The 27,877-nt window shown below is 46.6% G+C and overlaps 1 protein-coding gene and 1 long non-coding RNA gene across 10 annotated transcripts in view; one reads left to right on the top strand and one right to left on the bottom strand.

Moving 5' to 3' along the window:
- Positions 1-27,877, top strand: part of DAB2IP (DAB2 interacting protein) — a 305,802-nt gene that overhangs the window by 257,724 nt on the left and 20,201 nt on the right. For all 9 annotated transcript variants that reach the window (XM_081896336.1, XM_081896334.1, XM_081896335.1 and 6 more), the window contains 5 exons: positions 229-783; positions 12,608-12,752; positions 17,993-18,137; positions 21,564-21,800; positions 25,766-25,967. In XM_081896336.1, the coding sequence (XP_081752462.1) occupies positions 229-783; positions 12,608-12,752; positions 17,993-18,137; positions 21,564-21,800; positions 25,766-25,967 (1,284 nt within the window). The remainder of the gene's footprint in view (positions 1-228; positions 784-12,607; positions 12,753-17,992; positions 18,138-21,563; positions 21,801-25,765; positions 25,968-27,877) is intronic.
- Positions 23,026-25,759, bottom strand: LOC309361571. Its single transcript, XR_014164517.1, has 2 exons — positions 23,556-25,759; positions 23,026-23,193 (listed from the first exon to the last, which is right to left on the bottom strand). It is a non-coding gene; the product is annotated as an uncharacterized lncRNA (long non-coding RNA).

Raw genomic sequence — 27,877 nt, 5'->3', positions numbered from 1 at the left:
CAGGGAGGGAACCGCCAGAAGGCCCTCGGAGCTGGACCTCAGTGTCCGAGCAGAACGATGGGGGTGGAGACACTCCTTCAGCTATACTGGACCGAGGCCGTTTAGGGCTTTAAAGGTCAGCACCAACACTTTGAATTGTGCTCGGAAACGTCCTGGGAGCCTTATGCTCTTACCGCACATCCTTGCTCTCTTCTTGACTGTGCCCCCCCCATTGCATCTCTTCTCTAGGACAACAGCCGGCGGGTGGAGAATATGCTCAAGGTGTGGATTATCGAAGCCAAAGACTTGCCGGCCAAGAAGAAGTACCTGTGCGAACTCTGCCTGGACGAGGTCCTCTACGCACGGACCACATGCAAGTTGAAAACAGACAATGTCTTCTGGGGGGAGCACTTTGAGTTCAACAACCTTCCATCCCTGAGGGGCATCACGGTCCACCTGTACAAGGAGACCGACAAGAAGAAGAAGAAGGACAAGACCAACTTCATTGGGCTGGTCAGCATCCCAGCGGGCTCTGTCACGGGCCGGCAGTTTGTGGAGAAGTGGTACCCGGTGGTGACACCCAACCCCAGCAAGGGCAAGTCTGGGGGCCCCATGATCCGCATCAAGTCGCGCTACCAAAGCATGAGCATCCTCCCCATGGAAATGTACAAGGAGTTTGCTGAGTACATCACCAACAACTACATGGTCCTCTGCTCAGTTCTGGAGCCAGTTCTGAGTGTGAAGAACAAGGAGGAGATGGCCTCAGCCCTTGTCCACATCCTGCAGAGCACAGGGAAGGCCAAGGTAAGGCTCTCATGCGCTTATGCTCGGAGACGGGCTTGAGGTTCTCGCACGCATTCATCAACCCCACATGTACTGCAGCTGGACGCCTGAGGCTGTGATCCACCTTGAGTTTGGGGGGCTTGCCAACAGTTGTTTAGCCCCCGTCTTCCACTTACACCAGTGGTTCCCAAAGTGGGCAGTGGGATTAGCTAGGGGGCGTGCTGAGAGGCAAGGGGACAACAGTTGGGGGGGCAGAGGTATAAACAACTATCACACTTTGAAAACTGGTATTACTGGACCAGATTCATCAGTTTTGTGGAATTAGTTAAACTACATAGTTTGAATTGGATTTTGAATAAATGTGCAATTAACTGTTTACTGTTTTGAATTTTGTTGTGTTACTGTTTTCGTTAGTGGGTTGCACAAAGCGCTATTTGAATTATGCTTTTTGTAGGGTGGGGGGTACTAGGGTGAGTTTATGGAACCAAGGGGGTGGGGACTGAAAAAGTTTGGGAACCACCAGCTCTCACTGTTCTGTGGTGTGGTGCCTTGTGAACCCTCCTTTCAGTGGGTACTAATTAGATCATGGGTGGTTTAGACCATCTGCAGCCCCTGAGATGTTCTTGGACTCCAACTCCCATCAGCCCAGCCAGCATGGCCAGTGGTCAGAAGGAGTTGCTGAGGAGTTATTCCTGAAGCAATTCTGGACATACCTCCAGAAAGCCATGCTTATGCGATGCATTGCAGAGATGGTTGTAACTGCTACCCATTTTAAATTGCAATACTGGATTAGGAATTGTTTTATGCTGCTGCTTTTAATCTAAGCTTCTTTCTTTTAGACATTGGCTTTAAAAGGAGATTTGGTTGTAAGCTGTCTTGGGAAAACTCCCAATGCTTCGGGTTGCGTACCGCCGAAATCCGGAAGTACTGGAACGGGTTACTTCTGAGTTTTGGCGGTTGCTCATGCGCAGAAGCACTAAATTGAGCTTTGCGCGTGTGCAGATGCACTGAATCGCAACCCACGTGTGCGCAGACGCACCGCTGCTGGTTGCGGATGCTGCGGTTTGCGAATGTGCATCCCACATGGATCATGTTCGCAACCCGAGCGTCCACTGTACATTTTTAAATGCATTTGGGATGCGTTTGGGTGGACTTCCACCAAGCCTCCCTTCTCCTTCAGACAAATCCGTTTCCACTTGGAGTTCAGTGGCAGAGCACCTGATGTGGCATGCAGAAGGCCCCGGGTTCAAATTTTGAAACCTCCAGATTTGAAACCTCCAGTACAGATCTTCTCCATGGATGGGGATGATTTATTTCTCTGCCCAAGACCCTGGACAGACTCTGCTGGGTCAGAGAGAGGACCCATAATTCAGTAGAAGAGTGCAAGGCCCTTTGGCATGCAGGAAGCCATGGGTCCAAGGTATGGCGACTTTGGGGATATGAGCAGGCCAGGGGGGCTAAAAACCACCCACCTGCTTGAGACCCTGGGGAACTTCTGCTAGTCAAGACAAGGCAGCACTGACTGAGCATGTTGACTGACAGGTGTGGTTCTCTGTAAGGCACCCCTGAGGGTGGAGCTGGGCTGGTGGGTCACGTGCAGAGTGCACACCCTTTGCATGCAGTGAAGGTCCCCAGGGTCCATCTGCAGTGACTGTAAGGATGGGGAACCAGTGACCTTCCAGATGTGGTTGGCCTGTGACTCCCATCATCCTTGCTGGCTGCGGCTGATGGAGAGTTGGGTTCCAGCCACATCTGGAAGGCCACAGGCTCTCCACCCCTGAGATAAAGGAAGAACACCTGCTGGTCAAAGATGATACATAGCCCAGCATTGCTCAGCTGGTAGAACATGAGTCACTTAGTCTCAGGGATGTGCTGTCAAACCCCACGTTGGGCAGAAGATTCCTGCGTTGCAGAGGGTTGGACTAGATGACCCTCGTTGTCCCTTCCAGCTCTACAATTCTATGATTCCACAGCAATGCTGATCTAGGCATAAATAGCCTCAGTAAAAGGCACCTTCCTTTGCCTGTATATACGTTAACCTCACAACTGGTTACTTCAGCCTTCCTTGCAAATGCATCCACTAAAATAAGGCACACACCAGGGACCACAGGGCTATCTGTTTTCTACCCAGAAATATATGGCTTAAAAGGATCCAGGTTTTAAGAACGTTCCCTTCTGGTTGCTTGGTTGCAAAATTTGCTCACCCCAGGCCACTACACAAGAAGCTGCTTACAAACCATTTCCCCTCCCTTTCCACTTGTGTCTTCTCACTTTGTGAGCCTGCCGGCAAGGACTGTTGTTCTTCAATGTCCTTTGGGATCCCTTGCCCCATTTCCTCTGGGGCACTAACCTTTCCGCTTAGGGCTTTTGAGGGTGAGTGTTGCACTAAGGGTATCTCTCCCGCCTGTATTCCTGGTGGTGAAGTATCTTTTAAAATGCACCTATCTTTTTTGCATGCTTTCTCTCAAAGTGCCCTTTTGGGAATGCATGTATCTATGTATCCTCAAGGTTCATAAACAGCAACACCCTAGTGGTCCCGGTCCCTAATGAAGTCAGATTAGCCTCAACCAGAGCCAGGGCCTCTTCAACTCTGGCTCTGGTCTGGTGGAACGCTCTGCCTCATGAGACCAGGGCCCTGCAGGATCTGATTTCTTTCCACAGGGCCTATAAGACAGAATTGTTCTGCCTGGCCTTTGGCTTGGAGCCAATTTGATTCCCTCCCGCTCTTTCTTTTTTCTTTTCGTTTCTCCTCCTGCGATGAGGCTACATTTTAATATTTTAATGTTTCAATATTTTAATTGTTGTATTTTAATTTTGTTTTTAAGTTGTATTCTTTCAACTTGATTTTATTATTGCTTGTTAGCCGCCCTGAGCCCAGCCTTGGCTGGGGAGGGCGGGGTATAAATAAAAATTACTATTATTATTATTATTAATGTCCTTTGGGTTCTCTTGCCCCATTTCCTCTGGAGCACTAACCTTTCCGCTTAGTGCTTTTGAGGGTGGGTGTTGCACTAAGGGTATCTCTCCTGCCCATATTCTGGTATCTTTTGAAATGCACCTATCTTTTTTGCATGCTTTCTCTCAAAGTGCCCTTTTAGGAATGCATGTATTTTGTCCTAAATTGTAGTTCATTGGCTGGGATGTGGGTCCTTTTCCTACTAGCTGCTATTTCTCTGCTTCCCATTGGGGCACCTCGCTAACCACCGTCAGATGGGCTCTTGTGGGTTTTCTAAAGCGTCACCATGAAAAGCAGCCGGGGGGAGAGGGCCTGGCTTTGGCACCTCCCTTATTACCCAGCTTTCCTGGCTGCATGGAAATCTCATTGAGGCTCCCCCATGAGCCCCTAAAAACAAGTACCAGTAGCGTGAGGAATCAGCAACTTCCGGAGAACCATGTTGTTGTTGCTGTTGTTTACATTTGATGATAATAATAATAATAATAATAATAATAATAATAATAATAACAACAACAACAACAACAACAACAACGACGACAACAACAACAACAACAACAACAACAACAACAACAATTTATTTATTTATTTATTTATTCCCCTCCCCAGCCAAGACTGGGCTCAGGGCGGCTAACACCGTATATATATATACAGTGGTACCTCGGTTTAAGAACTTGATTTGTTCTGGAGGTCCGTTCTTAACCTGAAACCGTTCTTAACCTGAGGTACCCTTTAGCTAATGGGGCCTCCCGCTGCCGCCACGCCGCCTCATCCTGAGGTAAAGTTCTTAACCCGAGGTAATATTTCTGGGTTAGCGGAGTCTGTAACCTGAAGCGTCTGTAACCCGAGGTACCACTGTACAGTAAAAACATTTTTTTAAAAAACCCCAAAAAACAGTTCATTAAAATATAAGTTAGAATACAGCTTAAAATGCAACCTTGTTTTAGTGGTGGCCTATAGATCAAAGCCATAAGGGGAGGAAATATCAAATATTCACCAGGGCCAACTGTCCATGCTGGTCCTATATGGGCCAGCAAAAGGAGCTGAGGGAAAATTTATATACAAAATCCCATATGAGGGGTTACATTAAAAAAAAAAATGAGAGGGGGGGTTAGACTGAGTCCAGCCCAAAGGCCAGGCAGAACAGCTCCGTCTTTCAGGCCCTGCGGAAAGATGTCAAATCCCGCAGGGCCCTGATCTCCTTCAGTAGGGCATTCCACCAGACTGGGGCCAGAGCTGAAAAGGTCCTGGCCCTGGTTGAGGCCAATCTGACCTTCTTGGGACTCAGGACTCCAAAGTGTTGTTATTTAGGGACCTTAAGGTCCTCTGCGGGGCAGACCAGGAGAGGCGGTCCTATAGGAGTTTCTGGGTGACCTTCAAGGGCAGCCCCGCGTAGAGCGAATTACAGTAATCAAGCCTGGGGTGACCATCACATGGATCACTGTGGCCAGATCGGGGCGAGAAAGGTAAGGGACCAACTGCTTAATACGGTGGAGATGGAAAAAGGCCGCCTTTCCTCCAAGGAGCTCAAGATGGCTTAAATAGTTCTCCCCATTTAATCCCCACTGCAACCCTATGGGGTTGGTTAAGCTGAAAGGCAGAACTGTCCCAAGGTCACCCAGTGATCTTCGTTCATGGCCCAGTGGGGATTTGAACCTAGATCTCACTGAGGTCCTTGTTTGATGCTAAATGCTACACCACAGTGGCTCTCTCACACAGGCTCCACATCGCAAGGAAGCCCACCGACCCTCCACCCCGGAGTGTTGACCACGTACCAGCCTGTCCACGGATTTGCTGACCCACATGCCCATGGCTGCTGCCACATGGTTTTACAGTGGAAGACAGGAGTGCCTGGCATGCTCTGGTCCACGGGGTCACGAAGAGTTGGACACGACTAAACGACTAAACAACAACAACCATCACTGCTGCCACTTCCTTCCCTATCCACCCAAATAGACAAATCTGTTTGTTTGTTTGTTTGTTTGTTTGTTTGTTTTTTACAACAGCAGTTAGTCCAGCTAGTTATGAGCTCTGTCTTCCTCTGGGCAATAATTAGGTTGTTCGAAGAGGGTGCAAGCCGGTGAGTGGCCGCTCCAGAGATAAGTGTGAGTGCCTCTCCTCTACGCACCCTGATCCATGCTGTGTTGTATACGAGGAAGAACATCTGAGCATCCCTCGCAGAGCCGTTTCAACTCTTAATTAGAGTAATAATAAAATAATAATAAATTTTTATTTATACCCCGCCCTTCCCGGCTCAAAAACCGGGCTCAGAGCGGCTAACAACAAACTTAAAACACTTAATTATAAAAGCAGCATAAAATACAGTATAAAAGACATGAATAACAGTAAAATTCAAAAATCAAAGATCAATTAGATAATCCCCAGGGCTAGCTGGCTGAATTGGTCCTACTTGGACCAGCGAGGAGGCCAGGGGAGAATTAGCTGTGGGGTCTCAGAGCGGGTGAGCTTCATAAAAGGGGAGGGGGAGGGAAGAGAAGGGAAGGGAAATAAAAGATCAGGCTGAATTCAAATTAAAGGCCGGGCGGAATAGCTCTGTCTTACAGGCCCGACATAACGAGGTTAAATCCTGAAGGACCCTAGTCTCAAGGAGCATTCCACCAGGTCGGAGCCATCACTGAGAAGGCCCTGGCCCTGGTGGAGGATAGTCTGACTTCCTTAGTTGAGCATCTTGGAGCAAACATGTTGTTTGCTCTGACGGACTCTTCACAGGCCGATGTGCATCTTCGCTTGCCCTTCTCCCATTTGCCACAACACCTGCTTAAGGCGTAAGGCTAAAAGGATTGTTGTACTGGATCAGAATGAGATCCCGTGGGCAACTCCTATAGCAGGATAGGTGCCTGTATAAAAACCTGCAGGCAGGGCTCAAAGGCCATTGCTTCCCCCCTGAAATGCTACCATAGTGCTTTAAATGTTCTGTCTCGGTCTCCAAGTGATTCTGTCTGCAAGGAGTTACACTAAGTATTTTATTTACATCAATCCCGGGGGGGGGGGGAGCGATTGGGGCATATTTGCAGATTAGCTTGCAACCCATTTCTGCCAGTAATGACCCGCCACCCATGCCCGCAGAGACAGTTTGCTCCTCCTCTCCCACAGGGCTTTAGAACGATCTTTGAATTACACGTTAATCATATTACCTTTATCAGTGAAAGCCTCTTAAGGATAGGTCAATCTCATTAATCAGGATTGCTTATGAGAAGAGACCTTATTACTTCACAGTCAATCTGCTAGCTGGTCACTTGTTACTGGGGCAGAAGGGCCTGCGTCGTCTGCTTCTCATTTTCACTGCATTTATATCCCACCTTCATAAATTTATTGCATTTATTGCCCACCTTTTTTCACCAAGGAGGTCAAGGTGGCAAACATGGTTCTCCTCATTTAAATCCCCTCAACGACCCTGTGAGGTAGGTTAGGCTGAGAGGCACCCAAGCTGAACTTCACGTGTCTGAGTGAACTTCCCACTATACTTCACGTGTCTCTCTCTCTCTCTCTCTATATATATATATATAATGTATAGTTAGTTTTTTAACATATCATTTCCAACAGTCACATAACATAACATATACGGTACATTGTTTTAGACTTCACCTCTGATTATTTTCTGCTCTTAATTATCATCAACTAATAATTCTCCTCATAGTCTTTCTTGAAATATTTCATATAGTCCTCCTTACAAAACTTCTTGCAGTCCTACTAGCGTTATCTGTTCATTACTATTACTTTTCAAATAATTCATATATTTACTCCAGTCTTCTAAGAATCTCTGGTCCTGCAGGTTTTGAATCCTTCCTGTTAATTTATCCAATTCTGCATAGTCCATCACATCTTAACTGTTCAGGGGTCACGCAGCAGAACCCTGGGAGCCCCTGAGTGAGGTGACCATGCAATATGCTTTCGAATTGAGTAAGGGATCACATGTTGAGATTCCTGCATTGTAGGCGGTTGGACTAGATGACCCTCAGGTTCCCTTCCAGCTCTACAGTTCTACGATTCCATGATTCAATCACTTGTGCTTAAAAACTCCACCACCATCTCTGGCATTCTCTTCCAGTGTCGAATCATTGCTAAGTTGTTCCTAAGGTTTCGTCAAAATCCTTTTGTGATGCTGTTTTATTATTTCTTCCTCTTACTAGTTGCTTTTTTAAAAGAAAAAGGAGACACAAAGTGACTTACAATATAATACAAAAATTAAAACTAAAGCAGAACAAAAGCTATAAACATCCAGATACAGTCATATCTCGGGTTACAGATGCTTCAGGTTGCATTTTTCCAGGTTCCGGCGGTCACGCATGCGCAGAAGTGCTAAATCGCACTTTGCACATGCACAGAAGTGCCGAATCGCAACCCGCATGTGCACAGATGCAACGCTGCGGGTTGCAAATGTGCATCCTGCACAGATTACGTTCGCAACTTGAGCATCCACTGTACATAAAAAGCTGTTGTAATGCACCTTACCCACTAAAGAAGGTCGTGATATTTAAAGCCTGCCTGGAAAGAAGCGTGTTTTTTTGTGCTGCATAAGAGTGGTCAGTGATGGAGCTGGGTGTGCCTTCCTGGGAAGAGTATTCCATAAGTGGGGGGGCCACCACTGAAAAGGCCCATTCTTGAGATTCAAGTAACAGAAAGCAAATCTACTCCATCCTCTGTGTGACAGGACTTCAGATATTTGAATATGACTCTCATGTTACCTTTTAATAATAGAATTGTAGGGTTGGAAGACACCCTAAGGGCCACGAAGGAGCGTCTAAGCCGCTTCTGGCGAACCAGAGCAGCGCACAGAAACACCGTTTACCTTCCTGCCAGAGCAGTACCTATTGATCTACTTGCACTTGACGTGCTTTCGAACTGCTAGGTTGGCAGGAGCAAGGACCAAGCAACAGGAGCTCACCCCGTCGCGGGGATTCGAACCGCTGATCTTCTGATCGGCAAGTCCTAGGCTCTGGTTTAACCTACAGCGCCACCCGCATCCCCTTCTCCAGGCTAGACATACCCAATTCATCAGGCTTGGTTTCCAGACGCTGTGTCATCCTGGCCTCCCTCCTCTGCCCACCTTCCAGCTTGTCAACATTCTTCTTAAACTGTGGCACCCAGAACTGGACACAGGACTCCAGGTGTGATCTGACCAAGGCAGAATAGAGCAGGACTATTACTTCTCTTGATCAGGACTCTTCTGTTGATGCTGCCTAGAATAGCATTAGCTTCTTTTTGCTGCTGCATCACACTGCTGACTTATATTAAGCCTGTGGTCTACAAAGCCTCCTAGGTCCTTTTCACACATACTGCTGTCAAGCAAGGTGCCCCAAACCCTGTATTCATCATGCATCCGGCTACCCCTCCCTAAGTGCAGAACCTTCCATCTTCCTGTTTCTCCCTGCTGAAATTCATTTTGTTAGTTTTGGCCCAATTCTCTAATCCATTAAGGTCATTGTCTCCTCTGTGCACATAGGAGGGTTCGTTTTGCAGGCTGCTGGTGTGCGCCAGCCCACACTTCTAGGATTGTTGTAAACAAACCATTTCTGCGTTGCTGAGCTTTGCTGAACTGGGGTTAATAAAGGACTGGAAAGATGGGGAGTGGCGGGGGGGGGGCGAGGTGACCTTTCCTGCCACCATCAGGAATCTGCTAATCTTTTCTGAGCTGAGAGACAGAGCCTTGCAGCTGCCACAGCCAAGGCAGGCAAGAACGTTCCACCGCTTTAAGTGCTAATAACCCATTCCGTCACTAATAGCCGAGCTACTAATAAAATCTGCTAACTTTGCAAATCTTCCCAAGCCTCTGAGGATTGCAGTTGAGTTTAGGAAGGCTCCAGTCACTCTTCTCCTCTTACTTACGCCTGCATTGCTATTCATGGTGGGGTGTGGGGTGAAGGGAAGGAAGGCAGGCAGGACACCAGGCCTATGGGCACGATCCATGTGTGGCCCAGAAACTGCTTTATGCAGGGGGAGGATGCACAGAGGCAGATCAGTTCTTTGCTTTGGAATATAATTTTGCTGCAACGTTACTCTCTGACATCGCTCTCTCGCCATTTAGGCGTGAAACAGCTTATTATATTTACCTTCATTATTCTTGTTGGGCTTATGGGGTCAATCTGGGTGCTGCCACAAGTCCCTTCCAATTCTTGGGGTCCCGTACCCAGGGAGGGTTGGAATCAAAGAGAGGGTCCTACTGCAGAACTAGCCAGAGAAGTTTCTTTGTAAGACGATGGCCTTGGCTGGCCACTGCAGTGTCCTCACCCGCATCTCAAAAGGATGGGCTCCATTGCAAGAGCTGCAACAAAGGCAAGCCCTGGATTCTCTCACTGCTCTGAGACTGGAGTGGCATGGAACAGTATTTAAGATACTATCTTCATGGGCGACACCAGGTTGGAGAAGGGTAGCTAAAGTGGTAGGCAGGCATTCAAGCACTGTCTCAGCCACTAAATAATCATGTGTTGAGTTGGCAGGGACCCCACAAATAGTCTAGTCCAGCCTCTGCCTTTGTGCTGGCTAGGGATGATGGGAGTTGCCGTCACAACAACATCTGGAGGGGGTGGGCTAGCAAAGTCTCATCCAGCCCAGCCCTCTGTGCAATTCATAGTCTGCCCCCTCCCACAGACCTCTTCCCTAAAAGGAATTATTGTTGGACAGTGGAATGGACTCCATCACAAGGTAGTGGGCTCTCCTTTCTTAAGGCCCTCGTATTTACGGGACCGCCTCTCCTGCTCTGCCCCACAGAGGACCTTAAGGTCCATGAATAACCATAGTTTAGAGGTCCCAGGCTCTAAGGAAGTCAGACTATCCTCCCCCAGGGCCTTCTCAGTGATGGCTCCAACCTGGTGGAATGCTCTGTCCCATGAGACCATGGCCCTTCAGGATTTAACCTCCTTCCGTCGGGCCTGTAAGACAGAGCTATTCCGCCTGGCCTTTAATTTGAATTCAGCCTGATCTTTTATTTCCCTTCTCTTCCCTCCCCTTCCCCTTTTATGAAGATTACCTGCTCTAAGACCCCACACCTAATTCTCCCCTGGCCTCCTTGCTGGCCCAGGTAGGACTAATTCAGCCAGCTAGCCCTGGTGACTATCTAATGCTTATTCGATGGATTTCCCCCAAATTGATTTCTGAACTTTGAATTTTATTGTTATTCATGTTTTTGTACTGTATTTTATGCTGCTTTTACAATTAAGTGTTTTAAATTTGTTGTTAGCTGCCCTGAGCCCAGTTTTCTGAACCAGGAAGGGCAGGGTATAAATAAATTATTATTATTATTATTATTATTTCCTTGCATTTTCTTAAACAGAGGTTGTTGAGTGGTCTTCTGTGAGGGGTTCTCCAGCTGCAATAGTCGATGACTATCTTCTTGGGGGGGGGCAGGGTAGACTTCTCTGTGACAGCATAGAAAGAGGGAGCCAGTCAGCACTGTGGATAGCCAATTCCATCTTTGGTCTTGCAGACCTAGTGTGCTGGTTTGGTTCCACCGCCCCAATTGTTATGGTTTTATTGCAGTTGTATTTGTTTATCATCCCTGCAAATCGACCAGAAAATGTCAGCAAATGGGCTGCCAATAAATTGCAGGATAGTAAAATGAAATAAACTTGGGGGGGGGGGCGAGAGGTACACTTCGAATGGAATGCAGTGGGGATCCCTCCAAAGGATTTTTACATCTGTCTCTTCCTTGCAAATTGGCTCTTAGTACTAGTATTTGGGTGTTAATTTCCCATATTGTCCTTCGAGAAATGCTCAAAGGCTTAACAAGCCCCTCACTTCTTGAATCGATAAGCTGCATTGCACAAGGGGTGGGCAGCACCATGGACGCTGGCCCAAAATGGAGCAGAATATTCCTCAAACTTTCCTAGGCGCTCAGGGAACAAAATCGTCAGAATGTTTCCCATTCGGCTTCTGTGAGGGAAGGAAAAGCTTTCAGTTTGGCTGGATTTGAAACCTTAATGCAAACTTTGGAGACAGGGTTAGTTTTGCTAGGCAAGTTGGAAAGACACCCTGGGAAACAGGGAAGCCAAATGAGAAGCAAGCTAGTTTGTAAATTGCATCGCATGCATCTCTTCCTAGCACAGGGAGGCGGTGGCGCTTGTTACATTTGCTTCATGATACTTTTTTTCAGGTTGCATCCCGTGGCGACCCGGAAGTGCTGGAAAGGGTTACATCTGGGTTTTGCCACTCGCGCATGCGCAGACATGCAAAATGACATCATGCGCAGAAGTTGTGAATTGCGACCTGCGCGTGCACAGACGCGGGTTGTTGCGAACGGGGCTCCAGAACAGATCCTGTTCGCAACCAGATGTACCACTGTGTTGTTGTTGTTGTCATCTGAGAGCCCCTTAAATCCTGCTGCCAAGCTGTCGTTTAAACCAGGAAAGGGGAACCTGTGGCAGCTATTGTGACATGTTTCTCAGTGTCTTTCTCCTGCCTGATCTTGCATCAAGTAGCAAAGCCACCGAGCAGAAATGCCCAAAGTGAATGATTTGTGTTCAGCTGTGAACCCAAAGCACATATCTACATGGGGAGGCTGCCTGCTGCATCTCTGAATGAGTTTCTGCACTTGCCTTGCTGTCTTCCAGCCTGACCCTGCTGGGTAACTCTACTGAGTTTCTGTGTTGTTGGATCGTTCAAATAGCGCCTGAAGAGTTGAAGAGCTGCCCGTTGAGCGTCAGAATCAGTTACTGCTCTAGAACTGGTTTCCCTCCCAGCAGGAAGCCTGTGCAGAACTCAGTCAGAAATGTGAGGATATTTCGTGCTTCTGAAAGTTTTCTGTGTAAAGAGCTTGTTAATTCAGGCAGGGAGTGGAGCAGGGTGTGAATTTTTGGGGACATTATCCTTAGATCTCCTGCTCTGCAGATGCTGCTCACCTAACCCACCACCCACCCTTCTTTCCCTCTCCTCCAGGATTTCTTGACGGATCTCATGATGTCCGAGGTCGACCGATGTGGCGAAAATGAGCACCTTATTTTCCGAGAGAACACCCTCGCCACGAAAGCGATTGAAGAGTACCTGAAGCTGGTGGGGCAGAAGTACTTGCAAGATGCCTTAGGTAGGTATGGGAAGTGTCAGTACCTCTCTGGGTTTCATCAACAGAAGCTTTCTGGGCAGCAGTACATGTGGAAATCATCTAGGGGTCTTGGTGGACCACAAGCTTAACACGAGTCCAGACTGTGATGCAGCAGCAAAAAATGCTAATGCTATTCTAGGCTGCATCAACAGAAGTCTAGGGCCCAAATCATGGAAAGTAATAGCAGCACTCTCTTCTGCCTTGGTCAGACCACACCTGTGTCCAGTTCTGGGCGCCACAGTTTAAGAAGGATGTTCACAAGCTGGAAGGCGTGTGGAGGACGACGGCCAGGGTGGTTAAGGGTCTGGAAACCAAGCCTTGTGAGGAAAGGTTGAGGGAGTTGAGGGTGTTTAGCCTGGAGAAGAAAAGACTGATAGGAGAGACAATAGCCATCTTCAAATACCTGAAGGGCTGTCAGATGGCAGGTGAAGCAAGCTTGTTCTTTGCTGCTCCAGAGGGTAGGATCCAGACCAGTGGATTCAAGACAAGAAAGAAGATTCTGATTAAGCATTGGGGAAAAGAGTAAGAACTTTTCAGTGGTAGAACAGACACCCTTGGAAGGTAGAGGACTCTCCTTCACTGGAGGTTTTTAAGCAGAGTTCGGATGGCCACCTGCTGCCAGTTCTTTAGCGGTGATTCCTGTGTTACAGAGGGTTGGGCTATTTTAATTTTTTTAATAACATTTTTATTAATTTTACAACAACTTAGTTTGCTAGTCTTCTTTAGTGGGGACTTCATCTTCTTTCCAGCATTGTGCTAATAATATCCGAGCGGCCGTTGTTGCATACATAAACAAAGTCTTGTATTTTTTCGGTATGACCAGTCCTATGATACCTAATAAAAAGGTTTCTGGTTTTTTAACGAAGGTTATTTTTAACATTTTTTTCAATTCATTATATATCATTTCCCAAAATTTCTTTATAACCTTACATTGCCACCACATGGTAAAAAGTTCCCTCCACTGCTTTACATTTCCAACACTTATTATCTCTTGTTTTATACATTTTTGCCAGTTTAACCAGAGTTAGGTACCATCTATATAACATTTTCATATAATTTTCTTTACGTAAAATACAGGCTGTAAATTTCATGTCATTCTTCCATAATCTTTCCCAATCAATCATGTGAATGTTAAGTCCCACATGCCCATTTTTTCATAACACGTTTAACCTCCTCATCCTTAGTTTCCCATTCTAACAACACATTGAAATAAAAACATCATTTTTGGCAATACGTTCATCTTAATTACTGAAACCCTTCCGAATAAAGACACATTCATTCTTCCCCAAATCTCTAAATTCCTTTTAATTTCTTTTTTAATTTTTCATAATTGTCTTGAAATAAATTTATATTTTTTGCTGTTAACCATATCCCCAGATATTTCATTTTTTTATATACATTTATTTCAGTCCTCTGTTGTATCTCTTTTTTATCTTGCTCTGAGATATCTTTAACTAAGAGTTTGGTTTGGTTTTTATTCAGTTTAAAACCTGATACTTGTCCAAATTCCTGTATTTCTTCTAACACTTTCAATATTGAATTTATAGGGTCTTCCACCATGATCACCAAGTCATCAGCAAATGCTTTCAACTTATATGACTTCTTACCTACTGTTATTCCTCTTATGGTCTCATCTGTCCGTATATTTCTCACCAATACTTCAAATACTAGAATAAACAATAATGGTAACGGGACATCCCTGTCTAATCCCTTTCATTGTTTTGCATTCTTCTGTAAGAGTATTGTTAATTATTAATCTTGCTTGCTGTTCAGAATAAATAGCTTCTATTCCTCTTTTAAATAGCTCTCCAACATTCATTTCCTCCAGGACTTTCCGCATAAAGGCCCATGAAACATTATCAAATGCTTTTTCAGTGTGAATAAACATCACGGTTGCCTATTTTTCATTTCTTACTTCCAAGTATTCAATTAATATCAATAACATTCCTTATATTTTTTCCCTTAGGGGCAAAAATTCCAATTATTACAATCTTTTCACCATGCATTATGGTTTGCACGGCTACTACCATTCCTTGCTCATCTTTAAATAATAATTTTGGTTTTAATTTTGGTCTAATATTTAAAACCACTCCTCGTTTTTTAGTTTTATCTGAAGTTACAAATTCCATTCCAATCCTCTTATTTATCAAAATTCTCCTATGTCTCCTATGTCCTATATCTAATATTACACGTTCAATTCTAATCCTTTTTGTTTTATTATTTTATTATTTAATCCATTTACATTCCAACTTAATATCTTCAAATCAGCCATATTTATTTCTGTTATTACATTCTTTTCTTTTTTACCTTTTTTCTTTTTCGTTTTTGTTCTCCTCTTCTTCTTCTTGGCTATCTACACTTTCTTGTGATACTTCTGGTTCTTGTTCTCCTACAGCTCCCTCAGGTAATTATCCCACTTCTCCAAGATCTTTGCTATATCTCCTCCAAAACTTATCCGCATCTTCCAAATCCCTAGATCTGAATTTTTTATCCTTATAAGTGAAGGATAGTCCTTCTGGGAATTCCCATCTGTATCGTATCTCATTTCTTCTTAAAGCATCGGTTATATATTTATAACTAATGCGTTTTTTAAGAAGACCAGCCAGGATTTCCTTAATATTAAAGAATATTTGTTCCATCAATTTGAAGTTTATTAGTGTAGTTGGTTTGGAAATTTTTATCCCTTAAATATCCTGAATTTAAAAAGACCAGGCAATCTCCTGGTACCTTCCTAATATTTGCTATTTTGGATCTAACTCTGTAAATCTTATCCACTGAGCTATCCAGAACTCCTTTATCAATTCCCAACCACTCAGCCATCACTTCATCTAGATATTCTCTTAGATCCTGCTCATCTTCTTCTGGGACTCCCCTCAGCCATACCACATTTTCTCTCTGTCTCATCTCCATAGCAGCTGAAGCAGACATCTCCAACCTTCAGCCCTCCAGATGTTTTGGACTACAATTCCCATCATCCATGACCACTGGTCCTGTTAGCTAGGGATCATGGGAGTTGTAGGCCAAAAAAAATATCTGGAGGGCCACTGGTTAGGGGTGCCTGAGCTAAAGCATCCCAAACCATTTATTGGGTTGTACATACTCCACCTACATCTGTGTTTAATTTTCCTGCTCTTTTTTCAGGGCTTTCACCTCTTCATTCACTCGTTTTGTTTTCTCTTCCATACCTTTTACCAGCGTTTGCACCTTTGTAGTTCTCACATTCAAATCTTTAATTTGGCCTATTGCTTCTAACATCCTATTTGTACTCCTTTCAATCTGGGTGGCTAATGCACCAACAGCCTCCTTTATTTCACTACCCATTTCCTTTTTAAATTCTGCAAATAGTTCCACAAGTTTAGATTTACCCTCTTGTATTGAGGCTTTTCTGCCTTGTATTGGGGTCAGAGGCCTCTTCGCTGCCATATCTTTACCTAACTTTTTATTTATAAGGTCTTAGCTGTGATTTAACTTCCTCGCAACTTGTCTGTTCTCTCTAGCAGTCAAATTTCAAAACAAGAATTTTCCCAGCAGAAACGGCTATTTTAATCTTAATCACCACCTGTCAAGGTCACTACGTTGAGCTTGGAAAGTTACAAAGTTGGTTACACTTTCCCTTTGTTCTTACCCCCTCCCAACACCCAGCTTTTACACAAATATTAACAACAGTAAAGTAAATGTGAACCTAATTTAAATCAGGGAATATACAATATCATAAAAGTATAACTTTAAGGAAGAGAAAAGAGAAAGAAAGAAAGAAAGAAAGAAAGGACTTAAGTCTTTTACACTAATTTTCTGTATGTATGATTGAAATAAAAATAATACCAAATTTGTCGCAGTTCCAAGCAGCCTGTAAAGATCCAAATTCCAGGGACCTAATTACAATGGTAGTTTTCAATGTCCAGCAGAGATAAGTCTTTAAAGGTATAAATTTAGTTTTAAATCCAAGGCAGTCTTGTCATTGTATGTAAATAATATAGTCCTCTTCTTTTAATCTTAAATCTTGACCATCCAGAGTCTTTTGGAACAGTTAATCCACAATGTCTGTATCTTATCAATCTTTAAAGTCTCAAGATCCTCTTCAAAAGAAATCCAACCAAATATGTCTTTAAAAGCATGGATTCAAAGCGTATCTTCCATTTTTATAAAATTATAATCAGTCTTTAGTTCAAGTTCAAGTCAAAGTTTAAATACTGTCTCAAGTTCAGGTCAGGCTTAGTTCAAGTTCAGTATTTAAAAAGCTCAGAAATATCAAGATTGTTATTAAGAAAGCTATGTATAGTCTTTTAATTAGCTAGCTTTAACTCCAGCCGGGAAGTCCATAGACTCTTTACTTGTAAGATTTCACATGCATAATATAATAGCCATAGGCGGGAGTGGAATTCCTTTTAATCCTACCGCTCTTGCCGAATTAATGAAATTAATTTTCCTCACCTTTGCAATCAACTTGGATATTTTTATTTTTATTTTTGAGATGTGGACCATTGTAAGGCTGACTCAGAGACTTCACTTTCACAGAGTTGCGCTGTTGCTTAACCCGCCGGCATTCACCGTGACCCCCCCCCCGACTCCCTGTACCTTTTGGCACGGAGGCAGAGACTGGGGCTTCAGAGATGCTGTTTGTGGACTGCAGGACTTCTCAACACCTCAAAGACCCTTTTGAGATTTTTTTGGGGGGGTGCTTCGCCTTAGCGAAGGCCCACAGCCTTTCAAGTGCAGCTTTCCAGCCACAAGAACTAGTAACCTGAACTGCAATTCTTGAGGAAGCCAAACTCTGTGCTTTGTTGCTAAAGTTTAGGTTTTCTGTGCTCTCCCGCAGAATGGCTGTGTATATGTATATGCATTGCTTTAGGTTTTTCCTGGTGAATTTCTGTTTGTTTCTTGGAAGTATTTCCATACCACCTAATTACAATACCTAATAAAAATAAAATAGAAACAGGGGGAAGGTATCCCCCATCCTATATTTGTCCACCTGGCTATTCCTGCCTAAGTGCAGAACCTTAACCTTTGTTGCTACGGAGACTGGTTTTGTTGGTTTTGACCCTGAACTCGATCCATCCTGTTAAGGTTATATTGAGAGTAGCAAAGCAGAGCAAAAACCCCGTCTGCCTGATGACTTGAAGGGCACCGATCAGGTCACTGCATTCCAAGTTTGCAAAGCTCACTTTTCTTGCGGCTCTCCTTATGATCTATCTGTTTATTTCTTGCCCTCCTGGTGCTTTCAGGCGAGTTCATCAAGGCACTGTACGAATCGGATGAAAACTGTGAGGTGGATCCCAGCAAATGCTCCTCCTCAGACCTCCCAGAGCATCAGAGCAACCTGAAGATGTGCTGTGAGCTGGCCTTCTGCAAGATTATCAACTCGTACTGGTCAGTGGACGGGGACTGGTGGAGTGGGGTGCTAGAAGTGAGAGCCCTGGTGCGGGGGGGAATACATCCCCTTTGCCCCTGCTTTGTGACCAAACAAAAACAAAAAACACACCTTCCCTCTGGCAAAAGATAGGTAAATCAGCAAGTTAATTTTCGTTGTGAACTAACTCTGTCCTTGTACAGTCATACCTTGGGTTACAGACGCTTCAGGTTGTGTTTTTTCAGGTTACGGACTGCCGAAACCCGGAAGTACTAGAACAGGATACTTCTGGGTTTCGGCGGCCGCACATGCGCAGAAGCGCCGAATCACAACCCACGCGTGCGCAGACGAATGCTGTGGGTTACAAACTTGCATCCCGCACCGATCACATTCGCAACCCCAGCGTCCACTGTCCAGTGCTACTTTGGGTTAAGAGCTTAATTCGTTTTGGAGGTCCGTTCTTAACCTGAAACTGTTCTTAACCTGAAGCATCACTTTAGCTAATGGGGCCTCCTGCTGCCGCCGTTGCGCCATTTCTGTTCTCATCCTGAGGTAAAGGTCTTAACCCGAGGTATTATTTCTGGGTTAGCGGAGTCTGTAACCTGAAGCATCTGTAACCCAAGGTATGACTGTATTGGTTTTCACAGACGTATAATGTGTGTGTTTGTGTGACCATGACATCTAGGTGCTTACAACTGGGGTTGGGGTGTGTTTTCTTCATGCTCAGAGGTAATCACATTTCTCTCTCTCTGAAGAAGGGGCAGCTACAGACATGGCAGTAAATGTGTGATGCTCCCAAAGGACCTGATGTGGGAGAGAGTAGTAGGTTGCCAACTGACCAGAAAAATAAGTGTGCCCCACTCTTGTACTTTTAACAGCAACTTGAGATGCCGGGAGGAAATAGGTCCTAATCCTAACCCTTCCCCTATGCAAGGATGAGTCTTTAGCTGGTGATTCCTGCTAGTAGCTGTGAAAGACACAGAAGCAGAGACCATTTGAAGAGTTGGCAGCAGCCCTGGTCGCAAGGGCGGTCAGCAGGACTAGCCAGTGCCTGCAAGAGATTTTGCTGCTGCATCTCGTGACACCTTGGCTATATGCACTTACCTGCAGTTTCCAAACAGAGAAAGCTGGTCCTCTGGGACATCTGGGTGACCCTGAGTTCCATCACACAATTAGCATTTGTTTGCTTTGTTGTTGTTGTTGTTTTTGTTTTTTTCCAAAAAGGAAAAAGGTTGGGCTACTGCAAAGTCAATCTAAAGAAAGCCTCAAAAATTAGCCCAAGGGGAAACTGCAGCTAGAGCTCTACACCATGAAGAGGCAGGGATGGAACTACCAAGAAGCAAATATCATTTACCGTATTTTTTGCTCTATAGGACGCACCAGACGATAGGACGCACCTAGTTTTGGGGGGAGGAAACAAAAAAAAAAAAATTCTGAATCCCAGAAGCCAGAATAGCAAGAGGGATCTGGCTTCTGGGATAGCCTCTTGCTGTTCTGGCTTCTGGGATAGCCGCTGGGATAGCTGGTCTAGCTTTGTGTGAAGCCTCCGCAGGGCACGGGGATGAGCCTTCATCCCCGTGCCCTGCGGAGGCTTCATGGGGCTATCCAAAAGCCAGAATAGCTAGAGGGAGCGCTGCGCAGCGCTCCCTTTAGCTGTTCTAGCTTCGTGCGAAGCCTCCCTAGGGCACAGGGAGCCTTCATCCCCGTGCCCTGCGGAGGCTTCATGGGGCTATCCAAAAGCCAGAATAGCTAGAGGGAGCGCTGCGCAGCGCTCCCTTTAGCTGTTCTAGCTTCGTGCGAAGCCTCCCTAGGGCACAGGGAGCCTTCATCCCCGTGCCCTGCGGAGGCTTCTGGGACAGCTAACCCCGAAGCTAGAATAGCTCTCCCGGCTTCAGCAAAAGGAACCCGAAGCCTTTGGAGTGCAGTGCGATGTCCCCCTCTCACTCTCCAGGCTTCAGCAAAAGCAACGCGTAGCCTCCGCTACAGCCAAGGAGCCTGCATTCGCTCCATAGGACACACAAACATTTCCCCTTAATTTTTGGAGGGGAAAAAGTGCGTCCTATAGAGCGAAAAGTATGGTAGATCCAGCTTAAATGGCTGTCAGTTTTTGACTCAGGGATGCAGAATCTGCAGCCCTCCAGATGCTGTGGAACTGCAGCTCCCAGCAGCCACGTGGCCAGTAGGCAGAGATGACGAGTGTTGGGCTCCTGCATCATCTGGAGGCTGCAGGTTCCCTATCTGTGGCTTAGTTCAGCCCGGTGCTCTTTGGGTACTTTGGACTACATCTCCCATCAGCCCCCGCCAGCATAGAGCTGTGCTGACTGACACTGGTGGGAACTGAAGTCTGAGGCCACCTTGGCACCATAGCTTTAAAGCACTTCAGTACCACTTTGAACAGTCGTGGCTCCACCCCCCAGGAATTATGGGAGCTGCAGCTGGTTAAGGGTGTTGTGGGTTGATAGGAGACTCTCTATTCCCCTTCCAGAGCCACAGTTTCCCAGTGTGTATTAGCAGCCAATCTTTCCTCCCATTCCAACTTGCACTGTTACAAGTGTCATGTAATTCCCATTCTGTGTTTGTAAGATGCCTACCTATTGGCACCAGACAGGCACCTTTGTTGTACAGTGGTACCTTGGGTTACAGACACTTCAGGTTATAGACGCTTTAGGTTACAGACTCCGCTAACCCAGAAATAGTACCTCAGGTTAAGAACTTTGCTTCAGGATGAGAACAGAAATCATGCTCTGGCGGCGCGGCAGCAGCAGGAGACCTCATTAGCTAAAGTGGTGCTTCAGGTTAAGAACAGTTTCAGGTTAAGAATGGACCTCCGGAACAAATTAAGTTCTTAACCCTAGGTACCACTGTACTCTTTTTGTCTAGGCAAAACCTGTCATATACAGTGGTACCTCTGATTGCGAACGGGATCCATTCCGGAGGCCCGTTCGCAATATGAAAAGAACGCAACCCATCAGTGGCAGGTCTGCGCACACACGGGTTGTGATTCGCCACTTCTGCGCATGATGTCATTTTGTGCATCTGCGCATGCGCAAGCGGCGCAACCTGGAAGTAACCCAGGAATGACTGTATAGGATTGCTGATGTGTTTTTTGGTTAATGGATGGTTTTAATTTTTGAAATATTTTTGTTTTCTTTTACCAATAACCATGCTGTTTTATAAACCTCTTTGAAGTATTTTCTGCACACTGAAGCGGGTATATGAATCTTAGGGAATAAATAATAAATACTTTCGATGCAAGCACCAGAATAGGAGAAATTTTAAAATATTTTTGGGGAGCTCAGGTTTGATTTGTGCTAGAGGAGGACTTAGGGGGGCTTTTCCTTCCCTCTGGAGCCCACCAGAGGGTGCTTCTCCCCCAAAAAAGATTTCCCCCCAGGGGAAGCAAAAGGCCTTGCACCCACCTTCCCTCCTCTTGTCTCTCTTTGCAGCGTCTTCCCGAGAGAGCTGAAGGAGGTCTTCGCCTCGTGGCGCCAGGAGTGCAGCAGCCGCGGCCGCCCAGACATCAGTGAGCGCCTGATCAGCGCCTCACTGTTCCTCCGCTTCCTCTGCCCGGCCATCATGTCGCCCTCCCTCTTCAGCCTCCTCCAGGAGTATCCCGATGACCGCACAGCCCGCACCCTGACCCTGATCGCCAAGGTCACGCAGAACCTGGCCAACTTTGCAAAGTAAACCTTTCCCCAGGAACTCCTCTCTCTCTCTCTCTCCGTCTCTCTCTCTCTTAAAAACGACCGGGAAGCTGCCTTAGGTCCGGAGGCTGAGCGCTCCCAAGGCTCACCATTTTGCCCACATAAATGGCTATAAATCTGCCCAATCTGCAGATTCATCTCCCTCTGCCCCAAGTGCTATGAATCTCATCTGGGCACCCTTCTGGCTTCTTAAATTTCAACTGGCAACAGTTGTTGGCATCCGTCTGTCTCAGGAGACAGTGGAGGAGTGTGTCTTTGCAGGTGATGTCCAGCTTATTGGCAGGCTGCAGCGCCTGTTGTGGCTGTGGGGAACAATACAGGAGAGACATGTTTTGTTGCAGCTGGGGCAGATGGAGACGTCTGGTGGTTGTGCTGCTGCAGATGCACAATGGCGTTTCTTCTCTCTGCAACCATCCCAGCAGTCATTCCTCCTGTGGTCACTGCTGTGGCTGCACAACCCGGCTGTCTGTCTCCACGCTTGGCAACAATAAGGACCAGAAACTTGAATTAGGAAAAGAAACAGCTAAGATTCTCAGGCAGCTGCGTTCTGCACTCAGTAACTCATCCGGCAGCTTGTAGGGTCAGACCAGCAACTCTGCTCTCCATCTGCTTCTCCAAAGGCCTTTGGGAAAGACACTTTCCAGCTCTGCTAATCTGAGATCATACGAAACGGGGGTCTTCTGGGGGCTATGACTTACCATATCTCAGGGGTGGGGAACTGCAGGCCAGAGAGCTGAATGTGGCCATCCAGGCCTCTCTCTCTCTCTCTGGCCCTTGGCCCTCTTCCAGAACACACACCCTCTCCCTAGTCCACACCCATTCATTAGCATTGCTCCAGGCTCTCCCTGAGTCCTTGAATTGTGCCAATGCCTCCCGTTTGCCTGGGTGGGGAGGTTTTTGGTGCACGGGAGCCTCCGCCTTGTGCACGGCTGGAATGTAATCCACTGTACAAAAGTGAGAGTTGCATCTGATGCTCCAGCAACTTTTTTTTAAATGTTCTGTTGGGAGCCGCCCAGAGTGGCTGGGGAAACCCAGCCTGATGGGTGGGATAGAAATATTACTATTATTATTATTATTATTATTATTATTATTATTATTATTATTATTGCAACCCAGCCCTTTGGCCCAGAACTGAACAGGGAGGGAAAGCAGGATAAGGATTCCTCTTCCTAGCTATTAAGTGACTGAATAGAATTATAGAGTGGGGGGGACCCCGGGGTTCATCTAGTCCAGCCCCCTGCAATGCAGGAGTCACGGCTGATCACAACACAGTTGCAGTAAGGCAAATCACCCACATCACCCCAAGCTTTAAAGCGGGGTTGCGGGGGATGGTGTTTCTTTTTTAGCACAATTCAAGGAGGAAATAGGGACGCTGGTGGTGCTGTGGGTTAAACCACGGAGCCTAGGGCTTGCCAATCAGAAGGTCGGTGGTTCGAATCCCAGCGACGGGGTGAGCTCCCATTGCTCAGTCCCTGCTCCTGCCAACCTAGCAGTTCGAAAGCACTTCAAAGTGCAAGTAGATCAATAGGTACCACTCAGGCGGGGAGGTAAATGGCGTTTCCGTGCGCTGCTCTGGTTCGCCAGAAGCGGCTTAGTCATGCTGGCCACATGACCTGGAAGCTGGACGCCGGTTCCCTCGGCCTATAGAGCGAGATGAGCGCGCAACCCCACAGTCAGTCACGACTGGACCTAATGGTCAGGGGTCCCTTTACCTTTAAGGAGGAAATGGGTGACCAGGTTTGTTTTTGCAGTTACCTCTCCAGTTGCGATAGAAACAAGCTCACAAATGGAGCCAGGATAGGCTACATTTTGGACCCCACACTCTGCACAAGGCTCCCCCCCCCCAACCGCTGCATACATACACTTCTTGGCGCTATGATTTTTTAAAGCCCCTAAAACCAGGAGGATCAGCTCTGGCGAGGGAAACAGCCGTGCTGTCAGTTTTCTAAACTAAGCCTGTAGGTTTGGTGGAAACAAAGGGGGGAAGATTTCAGAAATCTCCCCACTGGCTTTGCTCAGGAGCTCTGAGCTGCTTATCCTGAGCTGTGAGATAGAGAGCGAACGAAAGAGAATCTCTGCACACACACACACAGAGAGAGAGAGAGACAGAGAGAGAGAGACAGAGAGAGGGTAGTAGCAGCAGTGAGTGAGTTTGCTGACAAAAGCATCTTAAGATGGGGTCTGCTGGAACAGAGGAGACTTGCATCTGTGTCGCATGAGTTGACAGGATCAGCCCTCCTCCACCATCTCTCTCTCACTCGTACACCCACCTGCTCAAATTGCTGGCCAGCCATCCTCCCTGCCAACGCAGCCGTCTAATTTGGCATTGCCCGCCCGCCCAATAATCTTTTCAGCGAAGGTGACTTTGTCAAGGCCTTGGGCATCCCTGGTCTGTGGAAGGGGGTGAAATTACATCATCTGGAAGGCCAGTGATTTGGCTTGGCTGGGTCAGTCGTAAAGGGGTTCAGGCCGAAATCCAGCTCTTAGCCCACCTCCTGGCGGCCCCTCCCCACACCGCCCACATCAGCTTCCTGATCCACAGACTCTCTGCTGCCCAACAGCGCAGAGATATAAGAGGAGAGGGCTGTTGAGGGTTACTAGCCATGATGGCTCTGCTCTGCTGCCACAGCTGGAGGTCGCAATGCTTCTGGGATCCTGGTTGCTAGAAGTCACAGACGGGGAGAGTTGTTCTTGCACTCAAATCCTACTTGCTGGTTTTCCACAGGCACCTGGTTGGCCACAGGTGAGAAGAGGATGCTGGAACAGATGGTTCATTGGCCTGATCCAGCGGGCTCTTCTTGTGTTGTTATGGCCCCAGCTCTGTGGGAGAGTGCCTCCTTTGCACCCAGGACACCCCAGATTCAATCCCCAGCATTTCTGGACAGTATTGGAAAAAGATCCCCATCTGAAACTGCTGCCAGTCAGTGTAGGCAGTACTGAGCTAGTTGGAACAATGGTTGGACATGGTATAAGGCGGCTTCCAACCTACCTGTTGGGGAAGGATCATAGCTTTGTTTTGCATGCAGGAGAACCCAAGCTCAATCTGGGCCATCTCCAGTTAGGGCTGGGAATGGTCCCAGTCTCAAACGCTGGAGGAGTGCTGCTAGTTGAGCTAGATGGATCCCAAGACCTTCCTGGGTTGAGTGGGGGGGGGGAGAACCCTGGTCCTCCAGCTCATAGCACAGCACTCTCTAATCCAGGGATTCTCAACTTTTGTTGTTGAACTACAGCTCCCATCATCCCTGGCCACTGGTCTTGCTCACTAGGGGTAATGGGAGGTATAGTCCAACAGCAGCTGGAGACCCAAGGTTGAGAAAGGCTGCTCTAACCACTACACCATCACTGGCTCGACAGAAGAAATAGCTTTATTTCCAGACATTACCACCTCAACCAGGTGCATTGTTGGTGTGTGTTTTGCACCAGGCACTGGATGATCTTCTCCTGCTCCCCTCGCTATCACCAAGTTTGTTTATTTTCCTTGCAGGGTGGGTGGGTGGGTGGTCTGCAAAAGCACAGCTCTGGCGGGAAACACACCTGTTCTCCATCTTCACTTGGGCTGTGCATCTTTACTCCAAGTCTCTAATGTACCTAGCAACACCCCCAAACTCTGGCTAGTTGACTCTGCCATCATGGCATGCTAACCCACTCAATGTGGGTTGTATCTGAGTCTTGTAAGAACACTGGGAGAGCCTGGCTGCTGGACAGACCAAAGGCCCCTCTAGCCCCGCGCCCCACAGCACCCAAGCAGGATGTGAGGACAAGAACCTGCCTGATCCCTTAGAAACCAGTATTTATGGGTAGACAGCCTCTGGGCATGGAGGTTCCATGCTTAATGAGCATCAGGGGAGCCTGGCCGCTGGGTCAGACATAAAAACTTCTCTTCTCCCACCGCCCTGTTCTCACAGCGGCCAACCAGACCGCTTCATGTGCTTTGTTCGTAACAGGTTTGGCAGCAAAGAAGAATACATGTCCTTCATGAACCAGTTCCTGGAGCACGAGTGGACCAACATGCAGCGGTTCTTGTTGGAGATTTCCAACCCAGAGACTCTATCCAACACAGCCGGTTTCGAAGGGTACATTGACCTGGGCCGTGAACTCTCCACCTTACACTCCCTGCTCTGGGAGGTTGTGATTCAGCTGGACCAGGTACCCGTTGGCTTGTTGAATTTGTATAGCCACCCACCAGTAAACTACTCCACCAAAGCAATAATTTAAAAATGCAGTGTATAATCATGTGAAATCAACAGTGAGCAGTACGTACGTCGGCATTTGAATATTCCTTCTTTGTCAGGAAAGTCTCAGTCAGCATACAAAACTGGGGGTATGTTTATGAGCAAAGACAAGGCAAGCTGAAAACATGAAACTCAGGAATGAAAAGGAGTTCTCACTTTGACAGCAGAATTTGCATGCCAAATCTGTCCTCCAGGCACATTGTTGTGCAAACAAAATTAGGTGCATTTTTTAATGACCAAAGTTTGCAGGCTTCTTAAAAACCATAGCGAACCTTATTTGCACCTAACTTAAGTTGGATCTTGCCAGCTCAAGTTCTACATTCTTGGCTGTTGTTGTGAAATGTTAAGTAAATAATTATTCCTTTTTTTAAAAAAAAAGGCAAAACAAAACCCTCTATTCAAACGGGACAGTCTGGAAAGCAGGTCTTCCCTAAAGTGGTGCCTTCCAGGTGATTGGGGGGCTGAGGGAGTGGGCGGCTGGGGCTGGTATAGTCCATAAGGCAGGTATTTGCTGGCCTCCAGTTCAGTTTCCCAAGCTAAGGGGAAGTCCAGATTATTTTTTTGCTCTGAGATCATCTTGTCTCCTATGCAAGAGAGAACTCGCTATCAGAAACTGGGAGGGCGGGTTTCAAGTGCAGAGGTTCACACCAAATTCCCAATTAGTTTGTTCAGTAACACATCGCCGGACAGAGTCTGAGGAGTCTGCTTCCCATTAGCGCACATTCTCTATAGGCAAAAGGTGCATCATCTTGGCTGTTTCGTCCTCCTCCCAACCTCCTTCTTTTACCCTATTGCTGAAGCAACTCTCATCCAACCACATTCCTTGGAAACACGTAACCCATTTTTTTTTACTGTACATGCAGAACCCTCCTCGTATCTTAACTGGAGTTGTTTCAACCATTAGGTTCCTCCTTAACTGGTTCTTTCCAGTTTTGTCATCAGGCTCTATTCCTGTGTTCTGCCTGGCCTTTGGCTTGGAATCAATTTGGTTCCCTCCCCCTCTTTCTTTTTTCCCTTTTCTCCTTCTGTGATGGAACTCCTATTTGGAGACTTCCCTGGCTTTTTTCTGGCCCATGTAGGACCAGTCTGGATAGTTGGCCTTGGTGAAGACGATGTTTTCATCCCCCCAAAAGTTTTTGATTTGAGTTTCCATTGAAATGAGGCTGCATTTTAATGTTTTAATGATGTTGTATTTTAATCTTGTTTTTTAAGTTGTATCTCAATCAATTTGTTTTTATATTGGGTGTTAGCCACCCTGAGCCCGGTCTTGGCTGGGGAGGGCGGGGTATAAATATTATTATTATTATTATTATTATTATTATTATTACATGACACTGGCCTGGCATCTGACCCACTGGCATAATTAGGCATGGCACAGGTCTCAGTTTGACACCAAAGGCTGTTTTCCCCCAACCACACTCGCCTGCCCATGCCCATCTGGTTGGCGCATCTCCGCCTGGTGAATGAGGGGCATAGTTGAACTGTGGAACTCCCTCCCACAGGAGGCAGTGATGGCCGTCAACCTGGGTGGCTTTAAAAGAGGATTAGGCACTCAGTCAGCCACTGTGAGAACTGGATGCTGGACTAGATGGTCCATGGACCCAATCCAGCAGCTCTCTTATCACATTCTCATGAAACGAGGAAGTGGAGTGGGGTGATCTGTCCTGCATGTGTAGATGGGGAAGGGCCAACCCCAATGTCTGGTTTCCATCTTAAGGCATTCAGAGTCTTCAAGCCCCTTATGGGGAACCCCTTGTGTCAAGCTGATAGTGGACTCCAGTTAACAAAATATTTGAAGACGGAACTGGAAGCCTCTGTTGTGTG

The sequence above is a fragment of the Podarcis melisellensis genome, assembly GCF_964234715.1.
Source record: "Podarcis melisellensis genome assembly, chromosome: Z".
Taxonomy (NCBI): domain Eukaryota; kingdom Metazoa; phylum Chordata; class Lepidosauria; order Squamata; family Lacertidae; genus Podarcis; species Podarcis melisellensis.
Note: the sequence above shows the minus strand (reverse complement) of the source record. Positions and strands in the feature narration are given on the sequence as shown.